The following is a 14,925-nucleotide window of genomic DNA, read 5'->3' as shown; positions in this document are numbered from 1 at the left end:
AGATAATGCTTGGGATTCTCTCAGGGCCTCCAATGCACACCAGCCCAAGAACAATGTTTGGCACATGGGATGTCAGTGGCAAGATGGTCTAGGATTTCAAAGCTCCTTCTTAATATTTGTGTGGGCTTCAAGTCATTAATATTTGTCCCAGGGAGGTTAATCATTGAGCCCATTCCTAGGAGTAGTTCTGAAAGGAGAAGTCTCTGAGGCTCCAAAATACCTAAGCCTTACCCCATCCCCTTTCCATAGCTGAAATTTTGGGTTTTTGTTTTCTAGGCAAGATGACAGTAGCAGTGTCCCCCTTTGAGACATGACTAGGAACTCAACCCCCAAAGCAGGAAACCTTGGCTCAGTACTTGGGCTCTTGTCTTTCACGAGCTATGTGATCTTTGAAATACCAGTGATTCTCTGAACACCAGTTTCCTCATCTGTAAAATAAGGAAAAATTATCCCCTGCCAGGCTAGGAACACCAAATGAGAAAATTGAATAGATGGGCTTTATGAATATGCAGAACTATTATTTTGTTTTTTTATTCAGAGTTAGAATGGCAAACCTAACCTCTCTGTGACAGTTCAAGAAAAAGATTTAATCTGAGTTTTGTAGTGCGGTACTCTCCCTTTGCTAGCCCTTGTTTTACTCAGCTAAGATGGGTATAGTCCTGCCTGCCTCACGTGAAGAACAATTCTGATGACAAAGCCAGGGGCTCAGCAGATGCTGGTGAAAACCACTGTGTATCTCCTCTTTTCAGCAATTTTAAGAACGCTGAGATCTGGATCCTGAGTTGTGGGGTGTGAACATTGGGACTGAGGACACCTGAAGTAGACCAGGTCACTAGATCACTAATCTTATCCTAATGAGATATACTGGACAAAATGAGGCATCATGCCTGATGCTTTGGGAAATCCTTATCTTATCTGATCAAATGGTGCCCTGAGTGAGTCTGGTAGGACAATACACTTTCCATCTTTGACATTCAAGAAGTCAATGTTTACAATCAAGCTTTCCCCTGCATGGGGTAGCAGGGAGCCGGACTGGAAGAAGAGCAGCAAGGACTTCAACCAGTGTCCATGTGGGACAACACAGTCACAGGTGGTGGCTTAACCTGCTATGCCACAATGCCAGCTCCAATGAAAATAAATTTTAAAAAATTAAACATTTTATTATAAAGTTTATTTTAGTGTAAAACTATTTAGTGTAAAACCCATGCATAAATTTTCATAATATGCATTTTCCATGAACATTCCTGGAGATTCCTCATATGTATAGATTTCAAAATTTTTGTACCAAACTAATATCTTTTAATTCAATTTTTTTCACAAATTTTTGAGATACTCTCTTATTCTCTAGTTCTTATATCCTATTTAAGAATTCTTTAAGAAATATCTCTTTATACTAGCAGCTACAGTCATGAACCTGCTGCCTCTTCTTGTGTATCCATTCTTTCAGAATCCGGGGCAGGCCCAACTTTCACTAATGAAATGCAGACGAATGTTCCTGCATGCCAGTAGCTAGGAATATTTAACACCTTGCTTTTGTATTGACTCTACCATACTCAGTCAAGAAAGGCCCCCACACAACATTCTACCTGCAAGTAAGAATGTTACTTTCTATTTTCAGAGGCTCTGATGCTGAAAGAAAGCAATTGAAAGCAGGTTAGGTGAGAAGTTCTCACTATTCATTCTGGTCCCCATGAGGAATATTTAGAATTCAGGTGTCTCTGCCCTGCTTGAAAGTCTCATGAGTGGGGCCGGCACTGTGGCTCACTTGGTTAATCTTCCGCCTGTGCTGCCGGCATCCCATTTGGGTGCCGGGTTCTAGTCCCAGTTGCTCCTCTTCCAGTCCAGCTCTCTGCTGTGGCCCAGGAGGGCAGGGGAGGATGGCCCAAGAACTTGGGTGCCTGCACCCGCGTGGGAGACCAGAAGCACCTGGCTCCTGGCTTCGGATCGGCGTAGCTCCGGCCGTGGCAGCCATTTGGGGGTTGAATAAACGGAGGGAGGACCTTTCTCTCTGTCTCTCTCTCTCTCACTGTCTAACTCTATTTGTCAAATAAAAAAAAAATGAAAGTCACATGAGCAATACTCATTAGGATGTAGATGTATAGATGGGGACAGGAGAGAAGAGGACTAGGCAAGTAGTTGCTTCCCTGAGCACATTCTCAGAAGTGGCACTATTATTGGAAGTAATTCTGTTAAAACTATGATGAAAACATAACATGGCAGGCAGTGTGGGATAAGACTTATGTAGAAGGTCAGAGGGCACACCTTTCTTCCTCCCCATCCTCCTGCACCCTCCCCTTTCCTCCCTGCCCCCAACCTCTCTGCACAGGACACACTCCACAGGACTCTTAAAGGACCTCTCCTCCCTCTTTCTTTTTAAATTTTTTAAAAGATTTACGTATTTACTTGAAAGTCAAAGTTACAGAAAGGCAGAGCGAGAGAGAGAGCGAGAGTGAGAGCAAGAGAGAGAGAGAGAGAGAGAGAGAGAGATCTTCCATCTGCTGGTTCACTCCCCAAATGGCCTCAATGGCCGGAACTGAGCCGATCTGAAGCCAGGAGCCAGGAGCTTCTTCCAGGTCTCCCACGCAGGTGCAGGGTCCAAGGACTTGGGCCATCTTCTACTGCTTTCCTAGGCCATAGCAGAGAGCTGTACTGGAAGTGGAGAAACCAGGACTTGAACCGGTGCCCATATGGGATGCCGGTACTACAGGTGGTAGCTTTACCTGCTACATCACAGTGCTGGCCCCCTATCCTCCCTCTTTGAATAACCTACCTTGGTACATTTTGGGCTGAGCTTTCCTTCATTCCCTGTATTTCTGGGTGGTGGGCCCCAGATTAGAGATGCTGAGCTCAGTTTACTCTTTAACCTCTCCGGGAAGTGCTTAGTCATTGATCCGGGACACATGGCATCGCTTTCCCCTTGTGGGTCTGGTATGTTAACTAAGAAAGTTATTTTCCAGCCAAGTCAGAAACAGCAGGAACTTGAACTGACTTGCCAGACTGGCAGTACTGCAAGAGTTAGGGCCATGTGCCAAAGGAAAGAATGGATGGCCAATCACCAGGGAGCAAATTTCTCAATCAGTTGCCTGAGAATAATTCTTTCTGCTGGCAAGAGCCATCTATGTTAGGCTTTTGCCGCCAGATCCACACTGAGAGTTCTGTGACTTCACAGTGTTTCCACACGCAGTTTGGAGCTCGGAAGGCAAATCATGAACCACTTTTTTTTTCAAGGAATAAGGGTCCAGAGGAAAGAAAGGTGATCACAGAGATGGAAGACAAAATCCTGAAGAGAGAGTAAAAGTGAGTGGAGACTGAAAAGTCCTAGATTGGGCCAAGGGCCAAAGTAAGGAACCAAAAACCAAAGTTCCAACAGGAAGCGCTAGGCAGGCGGGTTCAGCCCAGGCAGGTTCAGCTGGGCCCTGGACTTTCACAGCCGCTGCTGCTGCTGCTGCTGCTGCTAGCCTCGCCGCCCGCCCCTCCCCCGCCCCACCCCATCAGCCCAGGCCCCATCCCAACTCCTACCTGGTAGGTACCTGTCGTGGCTATGGCTGTATTCTGTGGCAGTGAGTGACAAATGAGTCTGTGTAAAGGGCTGGTTGCCAAACAGATTGTCACTACGAAGGTTGTGGCAGAGTTTCTCCAGGAAGCGGAGGACGTAGGTGATGCTGTTGACTGCTGGAAGATTGAGAGTATGCTGCTCTCGGTCAAACACGGCTGTGGAGTTAAGTAAACAGGGCCAGGCACGTCAGCCGGCAGTGCAGTGCGGTGTGCAGCGGGGCGGGAGGGGCCCTGCCTACTGCTTGCCTGAGGCTCACCTGGTTACACAAAGGTAATCTGTGCGGCCTTCCTCCCTGCCTCCCCTCACCTCCCTCCCTCCCTCCAGGGCTTTGATTTTTGCCTCCAACTCAAAAGGGCTCGCAATAATGGGAGTGGCCAGGCCAGGCCTATTGCACCCTGGGGCTCTGGAAAGATTTCACTCAACCTGTGAAAACAACTGTGAACATGATTCTATTTGCTCCATCACTTGGCTAGGCCTCCTCCAGGAAATCTGTTCACTTAGGGTGCTATTTTCACAAGCACTGCCTAAGAACTGAGAAGTTGGACAGAGAGGAGACTAGAACCATTGCCAGCAATAGTTTATGTACACAAATTTCAATCTATTTAAGGGTTTGGGAATTTTGGGAACATTTGGAACTGTTTCATGCTTGGCTTGATTTTACTCTCCCTTCCTATTAAAACATCAACATATTTTTTCTTTAAATTTTTATTTGAGGGACAAGCATATGGCACAGTAGTTAAGATCCCACTACGGATGTCTGCATCTCATATCAGAGCACCTGAGTTTGAGTCCTTGCTCGGCTTCAGATTCCAGATTCCTGCCAATGTGTGCCCTAGCAAGGCAGCAGGTGATGGCTCAAGGGAGTTAGGTCCCAGCCACATACAGGGCACACCAGGCTGAGGTACCAGCTCTTGGTTCCCAGTCTCAGCTATTGCAAACATTTATGAAGTGAAAAAGCAGATGAGAGGTATATGTCTGTCTGTCTCTGTCTCTCTGCCTTTCAAATAAACAGAAACATTTTAAAAAATTGACCCATAATATTTGTACATATTTATGAGTTAGAATATGATAGTTTGGTACATGCATACAATTCATAATGGTCAAATCAGGGTAATTTTAAAAAATATTTATTTATCTGAGGGGCAGAGTTACATATAGAGAAAGAGACAGAGAGAGAGAGAGAGAGACAGAGAGAGAGACAGAGAGAGAGACAAAAAAGTCTTCCATTTGCTTGCCCCAATGGCCAGAGCTGGGCCGATCTGGTGCCAAGAACCAGGAGCTTCCTTCGGGTCTCCCACATGGGTACAGGGGCCCAACTACTTGGGCCATCTTCTGCTGCTGTCCCAGGCAGCAGCAGGGAGCTGGATCGGAAATGGAGAGGCCAGGACACGAACTAGCGCTCGTATAGGATGCTGGTGGCCCCAAATCAGTAATTATCAATTCCATCTCCTTATACATTCGCTTTTTTTTTTTTTACTCTTCTAGTTATTTGGAGATGTATCATGAAATTATGTAGATTATAACTACCCTAATGTATCAGCATGATTTTTAAAGGAAGGCCTGCATATTTGCCTCTAAAGACAGCACCATTAAATGGGAGTTTGGGAGCTTGGTTACTCTAGGGAGCCAATTTTGGGGCAGGGGAAGAACCCTAGAGAAGGTACATGTGATAGAGTGAAAGAGGAAGGAACCGAGAGGTCCCCTGCAGACTGCTGCACCGAAGCCAAGCAGAGGACAGATAGGGAGGAAGTGGGCCTCAAGGACACGGGGCCTCATCTCCCAGGCAGTTCCCACTCTTCTGTGGTGATTTCTTCCCTATCGCCCCTCCTCCCCATAGCCAAGCATTCCCTTGTCTTGGCTCTCACATATTTCTCTATTATAACGCTTCTCATGGTTAGCTGTTTCAGACCTGGGCCTATCATCCACCAGAGTACTTCAAAATTTCATGCAAAATGGAGTTAAATTTATTTTGGGGCAAAAAAATTTGAAATCCATGCATATGGGGGGTATTCATGGGAAATTAATATTTTGAAAAAGTTATGCATAGATTTATTTGGGCACCAAAACAAACTTCTCTTTTAATTCCTTTTTCACACACTTTCTGAAGTACTCTCTCCACTCCTGGCCATTGTTTGGCAATAGTCTCTGACATGTGGTAAAGGTTCAAGAAATGTTTGCTAAAAGAATATGGCTTGGTAATTTATAGGGCTTCTCATCTCAGCTGGGTTTCCTGAAGCTGGTTATTGAAACTCGTTAGGAATGGGAGTGGAGAATTATGGGATAGCATTACTGAAAGGCTCTAGGTTGTCTCCGTAGGTTTTGTGGGTAAGAAATAGGGGTGTGGACTTAGGAAAACTGAAACAGAGGCAAAGCTCAGCAGAAAAAATAAATATCTTAAGTGAGAGCATAAACCATGGTGCTATTGAATCAAAATCTCACAGCAGGGAAGGAAGAGGCATGACCCTTCCTACTCTGCCCTACAAGGGATTCCTGCAAGGGATTCAGCTCCCTTATATTGGGCTTGGCAGAGGACTGCGTAGCTAAGGAGTCAAAGGAATGACAAAAGAGTTTAGCAGTTAACAGAAGCCAGGATGGAAAAACTGTCTTTCTGCCGTAACACTGCCCCTCTGGATTATTTCTTCTGGAAAGTCTTAAAGCAATATACTTATTTATTTTCTGTTTGGGAGAAGTTAAGCGGGAAGACAGTAGGAGAGAGAACTCTGTTTTGAGGCTTAAACAGAGTCCGATGTATTCTTCTTGGGTGTTCTTCTTGGCAGAGGACCTTTTGAGGAACAGAATACCTTCATGTTTCCCCAGAGACTACAGGTTTCCTGTAGGAACCACAACACCCTCTCAGAAATCAGGTGAAGAAGGCCTGCCTCTCTGGCTAGCGGCCACACCAGCCTAGGAGTGCTTACCTGAGATAACTTCGCCACCATGGCCTTGTTTGAGGAAGCTGAAGACAGTTTTCTGGTGATGAGCACAGTCAATGCAAGCCTGGACAGCCTGCTGCAGCACCACCGAGGCACGGGCAGGCCCAAAATGGTCAGGGAGCTGCTGGACCTTCTTCTTATCTAAGTGGGGGCCTGTGCTGCCGTTCTTGTTCAAGTAGATACAAACTGCAGAAGACAAAGCGTCAAAGAACCTTGAAGACCTCCAGTGTTCTCTTCCATGGTTTACACCCTGTACCTTGGTCCCCAGCAGGATTTCCAGCAGCTGAGCTGGTGAGACCCGGTGGGACATGCAGGGGCTGGAGCTACCAGAAAAGGCTGTACGCCCTGATGCTGCCAGCCCAAACTGCATGACTGACCAAAGGCACTGGGAATCCAGTCTGCTGGGAGAACAACCCAGACCAAAGGGTAAGGCAGAATTTGCATTTTGTCGTGTGTGCACTGAAAATAAAATTAAACAATTTCCCAGATGTCTGGACTTGAATTTTCTGTGCTTGGTTACTTCGCATGCTCTTCATACTTACCACTTCGTATGTTAACGGATCTATGGAGTCATGGCAATAGCAGTAAAGTGTGTGTATGGGTGTGGGTGTGTGCATGTGTGTATGTGTGTTACCCTTTGGAAGTGAAATGGTCACACTGCTGGCCACTTTCCTTGTTTTCTCTTCGAAGTCTTAGAATCTATTTACTTATCTTCCAAATCAGCCCTCGGGCCCAAAGAAAGTAGTAAAAGTAGGAAGAAATGGAATAAATAAAAACCATGAAAAAGGCCTGAAGGTCCCATTTACGTATTTGCTTGTTTGGGTAGTTTCTCACCTCAAGACAGCTGGGCACTCGCCTGGCTGCACCCTGCACCTGGCACTGTGGAGGGGAAGGACAGCGTGGGCCCACCCTGAACAGTTTTCCTCTGGTCTCTGGAGAGGCCCCACCGGCAGCCTGGTCAGCAGTGACGTTCTGTCCCCTTATCTGCGGCCCAGAGGGGTTCTTTCCTTTCTTGCACTGTTGCAGGGGGGCCCTGACTGAAGGGATAGGAGGGCAAGTTTTTTTGCTATTAAAGACAAACGAGATAATAGTAGTAGCTGTGGGGGCTATTGATGGATGGCAGGGTCACCATCTGTGAACTGAGCAGGCTGAGCTAGAGGCCCTCTGCGGACTCTCCAGCTTCATAATTCTGAGAAGCAACATGGAGAGAATAAAATAGAAAATAGTCGGGAGGAGGAAGTGAAAGGTACAGTAGCAAGACAGAAGAAATGGGTAAATGACACTGAATATATGCATTTAACTTTCTTCTCTCCTAAAACTCACTGAGATGAGCCAGAGTAAGAGAACACAGCAACTTACACACACTTAAATAAATATACACACTTAAAAAAATTTTGGAAGCTGGAAAGCAGATTAGAAAAATCGCAACTGACTTAGAAGAACCAAGAAAGCAATTCATAAAAGGCGTAAACACCAGCAGATGAAGTGTCTGGAGGTTGCTGTGATGGTGGATCCAATAAAAGGATTGGCTGAGGTCTATTTAGAAACTGGATTTCCATGTCTGGTAATGTGACACTTGTACTGAAATAACTGAAAATTCAGGAACTCAAAAAGAAGAGGAGTAAGTGAAAACAAATATCTATGAAAAGACATGAGTGTTTATAGAAGTTTAGTCATAACAACCTTAAACTAGAAGCAGCCCAAATGTCTCCAATAAGTGAACAGATACATAAATTGTGTTATATCCTTTTAGAGAAGTACCTTTGGGGAGTAAAAAAGGGCACAACAGCACATTGATTGTCAAAAACATTATTTTAGGTGAAATAAACCAAACACAAACAAGTACACACAGTGAGTTTCATTAAGTTCAAGAACAGGAAAATCTAATCTCTGGTGATAAAAAGTAGACTACAAATGAAGAAGTAGAGACTGACTGTGAGGAAGCATGAGAGAACTCCGGGGGGTGGCAGAAATATCTTCATTTAATTATGCAGGAGCTTACATTTATTAAACTTGTCATTTTGTATACTTAATATTTGACCTTCCACTGATGTAAACTTTACCTTGCATAGAAATGCACAGAAAGGAAAAAATACAGCCAGTCGGGTGATGATTAAAAAAATAGTGAAATAGGGGCTGGAGCTGTGGCACAAGTTAATCCTCCAACTGTGGTACCAGCATCCCATATGGGTGCTGGTTCTAATCCCAGCTGCTCCTCTTCCAATCCAGCTCTCGGCTGTAGCCTGGGGAAGCAGTAGAGGATGGCCCAAGTGCTTCGGCCCCTGTACCTGTGTGGGAGATGGGGAGGAAGCACCTGGCTCCTGGCTTTGGATCGGCAGGGCTCTGGCTATTGTGGCCATTTGGGGAGCGAACCAATGGAAGGAGGACCTTTCTCTCTGTCTCTCCCTCTCCCTGTCTGTAACTCTACCTCTCAAATAAATAAATAAATAGTCTTTTTAAAAAAATAGTGAAATACAAAACCTTTAAATGTCTGTCAGTTTTAAAACATGGCCCCGAAATTCTTTGCCATCCCTCCTTGTTGTTCTGTCACATTTGACTAATAGGCAGACAATGATAGAGAACAACACTATGTTAGATTCTAGGTATGTCGATTAAGAAACTGGCAGCTTCCACTTCTTGTTTGGGTCATTCATTCATTCTTGGACCCCAACTACTGTGCATAAGGAAGCAAAACCACCACGTGGAGAGGTTCACATGGAGACAAACCACAGCCTAAACCAACTTGTCAGTAACACAGTGGAAATGGATTCTCCAGTCCTGGTCAGGCCACTTCAGTTGACACTGCATGAAACAGAGACATGTCTCCATGCAGCCTTGCCCATATTGGTGATTCAGGCCATGAAGTTTTATGATGGTTTGTTGTATACAAAAGATTACTGGAACAGATTCCAGTAGCACATATAGGTGCTTCAGTAACAAAAGCCTAACTCAGGCACTGGTTTTGGAACAGGCTAGCAGAAAAAAGCATAGAGGGCCACAGAGAGAGTGAAAACTGAGAGTCTCCAGGAGAGTTTTTTCAAGGAAGCCTGAAGGTTCTTAAGGAGGCTGTCAACAAAGGTTTAAAGAAAAGTAAAGAAATCTTACTGGAAGACAGAGACAGGGAATACTTGCTACAGAGTATGTGAGAATTTGATGGCATTGTTGCCTGCAGTAACACGGAAATAGGAAATGTTCCTAAGGAACTGAAGGAAACAGCTGAGGAGGTTTGCAGACAGCATCATGAAAATGCCATCTGGGTGCTTCTTATCGAATGTAACGAAATGTAAGAGGGCAGATGAACTCACAAAAATGTACACATACATACACCTGGGATTTGTAGAGTTAACAAATAAAATTGCTTCTCATTTCCAGTCTCTCTAGAAGGCAAACAACTATAAATTAAGTAAGGGCCAAAGATCAACTCTAGATTGGGATAATACAATCCTTTCTTAAGATGTTAGAAAGATCTAAAACTATGCTTCATAGACTCGTTTAGTGCAGAAAGTCTCTATGAATATTAAGGGAATGACCCGCAGATGCTTGCCCATAACAGGAAATTTAAGCATCTTAAGAGTATTGTCCCAGAGCAGCTGCACAGGAGGCCCTAAGCAGAGAAGGGCTTATCTTTGAGAGATCTGTGGTTGGTTGTGCCATTTGTTTGATGAAGTGATTCTGACAGTATTCAAAGAAAACTCCTCAAATTTCTAAGAGAATCATTCTGGCAGAAGCTTTGCCAGCTTGGACTAAAAGGGACAGAGATGGTACAAAATGGGAAAAATCCTTTAGATCCCTGACCTTTCACAGGCAGGAGGAAAACTGAGAAGACAATCTCAGTTTCGCATGGTAAAGAAAGGATGATACAGAGGGGAAAACTAAGATGCATAGAAAATAATTCCTAGGCAGTAACAGTGGACCTAACTAAGGAGTTGGCAACATGTGCCTAGGTGCATTCCAGAATTTCTACAAATCAGTGAATACTGCATGCCTCAATTTTCCTTCCTTTTGAATGGGAATTATAAAAGTTACCTTATGCCCATCCCACAACTGTATGTTGTGAATGTGGTGAGCACACAACTTGTTTCTTTAGTTCACAGGTCATCAGATAGAGAAAAATCACACACGGAGAAGAGTGTACCTGAGGTGCACATCTGAGTGGCCTATGTGCACCTGGACCTGATTTAGATGATGAGATCCTGGTCCTTGAACCTGATGCTGTAAAGGTATGAGACTTTTTTTTTTTTTTTTTTTTTTTTTTTTTTTTTTATGAGAAACCTTGTGAGGGGGAAGAATTAAGTTTGCAGAAAGGGACAAAAGGAACAATATAAGTAATTAATGCCCAGAAAGTAGACTAATGTGTTTTAAAATACGGTCTATAATTCTTTGACCCTCCTCTCATCAGGAAGTGGGGTCTATTCTCTTCTTGAATCTGGACTCTGTGCTGGACCATTAGAGTATGGTGGAAATGATGCTATGCTAAGTTTGGGGCTCAGGTCTTCAGAAATGGTAGACTCCACTTCCTGCTCCTTGGGACAACTGCTCTTGGAACCCAGCATCCATGATATAAGGGAATCCAAGATATCTTTTGGAGAGGATTTTGTGAGAACTAATGATATCCAGCACCAATTTTGCTAGCTACATGAATGATCAATACTTAGCCCCAATTAAGCCACCCCAGTTGATGCCATCAGGAACAGATGAGTTGCCTTAATTTTAAGATAGCAGAATACACTGATACTCTCTAATTAATGCTTATCATCTTGTTTTAAAAATCTTCCTGGTGCTAAAGTCATAAACATATTTTTGTATATTGTTATGCTTTGATTTTCTCTTGCATCCCTGAAATCAAAATTGGGAGTTGTTAAAAAAAATCAGAGAAAGGTTCTGTCACATAAGGAGCTTGAAAGTCATTACTCAATTCTTAACAAGTAGAAGCTGAACAAATGAAAAATCAATAATTTTTTTTACATATGGAAGGATAAGGTCTTAGGGAAAACCACTGCACCCCACATCTGGAGAAACACAACAGAGAGAATCACAACTCAGAGGAGCAGGAATACCTCTGGGACCCAGGAGGGGGTAGGAAACCTACACTGTACTGGGTGAACTGCTAGAGGCTTTGTTGAAAACACTGCCATGTCCCAGTCACGGCATGGGCGAGTCCTCAAGTTTTGTGTCTGACCGCCAGGAGCTCAGCTAGGTTCTCACAATAAAATTCAGAGAAAAATCCCCTGGAGCTTTCGGCAGTGGTCAGAGTGGAGAGGAGGGGAGTGCAGGTGAGAGGAAGCACTCTGAAATACACCAGAGGACTTTGTTCTCAACAAAGTCTTCTTCCCTCAGGAAAGACTATTTTATCACATCCTAACTAATGGGCATTTTTCAGAGCCATTTCTGGGAGAGGGGTGTGGGATGAGCTCCACGTGGGAGAAGGGAAACATGTCACTCCGTACTACTCTGGCTGTCCTGTCCAACCTGAGGAGCACCATGAACACAGCGTGAGGGCGTAGGTTCACTAAAGGAGTGAGATCTCATTACAGGACTACAGAATGCTTCTCCTTCCCCATGCCTTACCACCACATCACTAAAGTCCTATGTAATACGGACCTTTTATCTAGGGCATCAGGCCCAGTTATCAAGAAAAAAAGTACGCAATACAAGCATACTCAAAGACAAAAAGCACCGTCTGCAGACAGAGTGGGGCTCAGAGGCAGATTCAGATATGGCAGGGATGTTGGAAAGATCAGACTGGGCATTTAATATGGTTCTAATACGCTAAGCAATCTAATGGATAAAATAGGCAATATGCAAGAACAGACAGGTAATGTAAGCAGAAGGATGGAAATTCTAAGAATCTAAGAAAAGAAAACTAGAGGCCAAGAACTAACAGACAAGCAATGCCTCTGAAGGACTCATTAGTAGAGTGACAAATGGCTGTGGAAAGCATTACTGAGCTTGAAGATGTCTCAACAGAAACTTTCCGAATTCAAACAGAAAAAAAGACTGAGAGAGAAATCATAATATCCAAGAACCGTGGGACAGCTGCAAAAGGTATAATATATGAAGGATGGTAATACCAGATGAAGACAAAGAGAAAGGCACTGAAGCAAAGGGCGGAGAATCTCCCCAGTTAGTGACAGACACCGAACTACAGATCCAGGAAGCTCAGAGCACACGAGGCAGAAAACATACCAAAACCCCTCCACCTATGTGCATCATTTGCAATCTCAGAAAATCAAAGGTAAACAAAAACATCTTGAAGGAAGACAGAGGAAAGAATCCCATCTCATTTATAGAAGAATAAATAAAAATAAGCACACCTAACATCTCCTCAGAAATAATGCAAGCAAAATGAGGTGGAGAGAAATATTTAAAACATTGGGAAGAAAAAAACCCATAACCTAGGATTCTGTACTCTTGTGAAATTATCCTTCAAATACGAGGGAGAAATAAAAACAAATTCAAAGAGTTTGTTGGCAGTAGACCTGCCTTGCAAGAAATGTTTAAAGTACTTTAGATAGAAGGGAAATGATACAAATCTGAAACTTACATCTAAAGGAATTATATCAGAGAAGAAGTAAGTGAAGATAAAGTAAAAACTTTTACTTTTCTTATTCTTAATTGATGTAACTGGTAAAAGTTTTGTTCAAAATAATAATGGCAATAATGTATTTTATTATATGTGCTTGTATATGTTTATCTATAAGTGAAATGATTAGTAATAACATGAAGAATGAAAAAAAATTAGGATTATAAGGCATCAAGCTACCTGTGAAGTAACATAGTGTTATTTGAAAGTGAATCTGGATTAATTTTAAGTGTACATTGCAAACCCCAGAGTAACCACCAAGTAGAAATTAAAAATTATAAATTACATTAAGGAGAGAAAATGAGTCATAAAATGCTCAATTAAAATCAGAAAAAGAGGAGAAAATAAACACAGGAAAAAAGAAGGACAACAAACAGAAATAGTAACAAATATGGTGGGCATTAATCCAATTGTATCAATCACTTTAAATTCCAGTGGTTTAAAAATATCAATTAAAATAGAGACAGATTTTCAGAATATATCAATAAACAAGTCCCAATTATATTTATCTACAAGAAACTGAAAAATTCAAATAGATCAAAATTAGATGGGTGGTGAAATATACAGCATACTAACATTAATCCAAAGAAGGCAGAAATAGCTATATTAATCACAGAGCAGAGCTCAGAATAAGGAAAATCATCAGGGAAAGTGAGAGGTTTACATACTGATAAAGAGATTCATTCTTCAAGAAGACACATCAATTCTTAACATGGTTGTACTTAACAACACAATATCAAAATTTGAAAGTGAATGTGGATTAATTTTAAGTGTACATTGCAAACCCCAGAGTAATCACCAAGTAGAATTTAAAAATTTATAAATTATGGTAAGAAAGGAGAGAAAATGAATCATAAAATATCAATTTTATGGAAGGCTTAGTGTCAAAGATGCTGTTTGGGATGCCCACATTCTACAATGGAGTACCTGGGTTCAGTTTCTGGTTCTGGTTCCTATTCCCAATTTTCTGGCAATGGAGGTGCTTGGAGGCAGCAGTGAGGGCTTATGTGTTTGGTTCCTGCTATCCACAAAGGAGCCATGGATTGTGTTTCCAGTTCCTGGATTCAGCCCTGGCCCAGATTCAGTTGCTGGCACTTGGGGAGTGACTGATAGATGGAAGAGCTCTCCCTCTGTATCTGTCTTGCTCTTTCTTTTAAAGTAATAAGTGATGCACAAGATAAACACAGATAAAAATCCAAGGAAAAATAGTTGAATCCATTATTATAGTTCATTTCTATCAGAAATGAACACATTCAGCATACAGAAAATCACTACAGACATAATTGAATTTAATAGCATCACCAACAACTGGGATATGACTGAAATCTATCAAGTATTTCATCCAACAATATCATAATACATATTCTCCAGTTCATGTTGAATATTCACCAAAACAGACATTCTGGGCCATAAAATACACCACAGCAAATTTAAAATAATAGAAATCACAGTCTTCTCTCAGGCTACAATGGAATTAAACTAAAAATCAATAACAGAAAGGTAGGTAGAAAATTCCAAAATATGTGATTAAATAATACATTTATACTTCTAAGTAACATGTGGGTCAAAGAGGAAATATCAAGAAAAATTTAAAAATTTTTTGAACTAAATGAAAATACAATTTATCAAAATGTGTAGGATACAACAGTACATAAATTTATAGCACTGAATATATACATTAAAATATCTAAAGTTTAGTCATCTAAGCTTCTACCTTAGGAAATCAGAAAAAGATGAGGAGGTCTGGCATTGTGGTACAGTGAGTCAAGCTGCTGCTTGTGATGCCAGCATCCCACACGGGAGTGCTAGTTTGAGTCTTGGCTGCTCTGCTTTCAAGCCAGCTCCCTGTTAAT

At 42.4% G+C, this 14,925-nt stretch overlaps 1 protein-coding gene across 40 annotated transcripts in view; it reads right to left on the bottom strand.

Moving 5' to 3' along the window:
- SCMH1 (Scm polycomb group protein homolog 1) overlaps positions 1 to 14,925 on the bottom strand; it is a 232,624-nt gene that overhangs the window by 10,823 nt on the left and 206,876 nt on the right. For 39 of the 40 annotated variants that reach the window (XM_089300878.1, XM_089300882.1, XM_089300871.1 and 36 more), the window contains 2 exons: positions 6,475 to 6,675; positions 3,520 to 3,711 (listed from right to left, as the gene is read on the bottom strand). In XM_089300878.1, coding sequence (XP_089157004.1) covers positions 3,520 to 3,711; positions 6,475 to 6,675 — 393 coding nt within the window. Of the gene's footprint in view, positions 1 to 3,519; positions 3,712 to 6,474; positions 6,676 to 12,598; positions 14,223 to 14,925 lie in introns of those variants that run through there. The other variant, XM_089300890.1, reaches the window with a different exon arrangement.

This window comes from Oryctolagus cuniculus, chromosome 7, assembly GCF_051225735.1.
Source record: "Oryctolagus cuniculus isolate XC-2025 breed Fujian yellow rabbit chromosome 7, ASM5122573v1, whole genome shotgun sequence".
NCBI classification, from domain to species: domain Eukaryota; kingdom Metazoa; phylum Chordata; class Mammalia; order Lagomorpha; family Leporidae; genus Oryctolagus; species Oryctolagus cuniculus.
The sequence above is the reverse complement of the archived record's forward strand: the minus strand, read 5'-3'. Positions and strand labels throughout refer to the sequence as shown.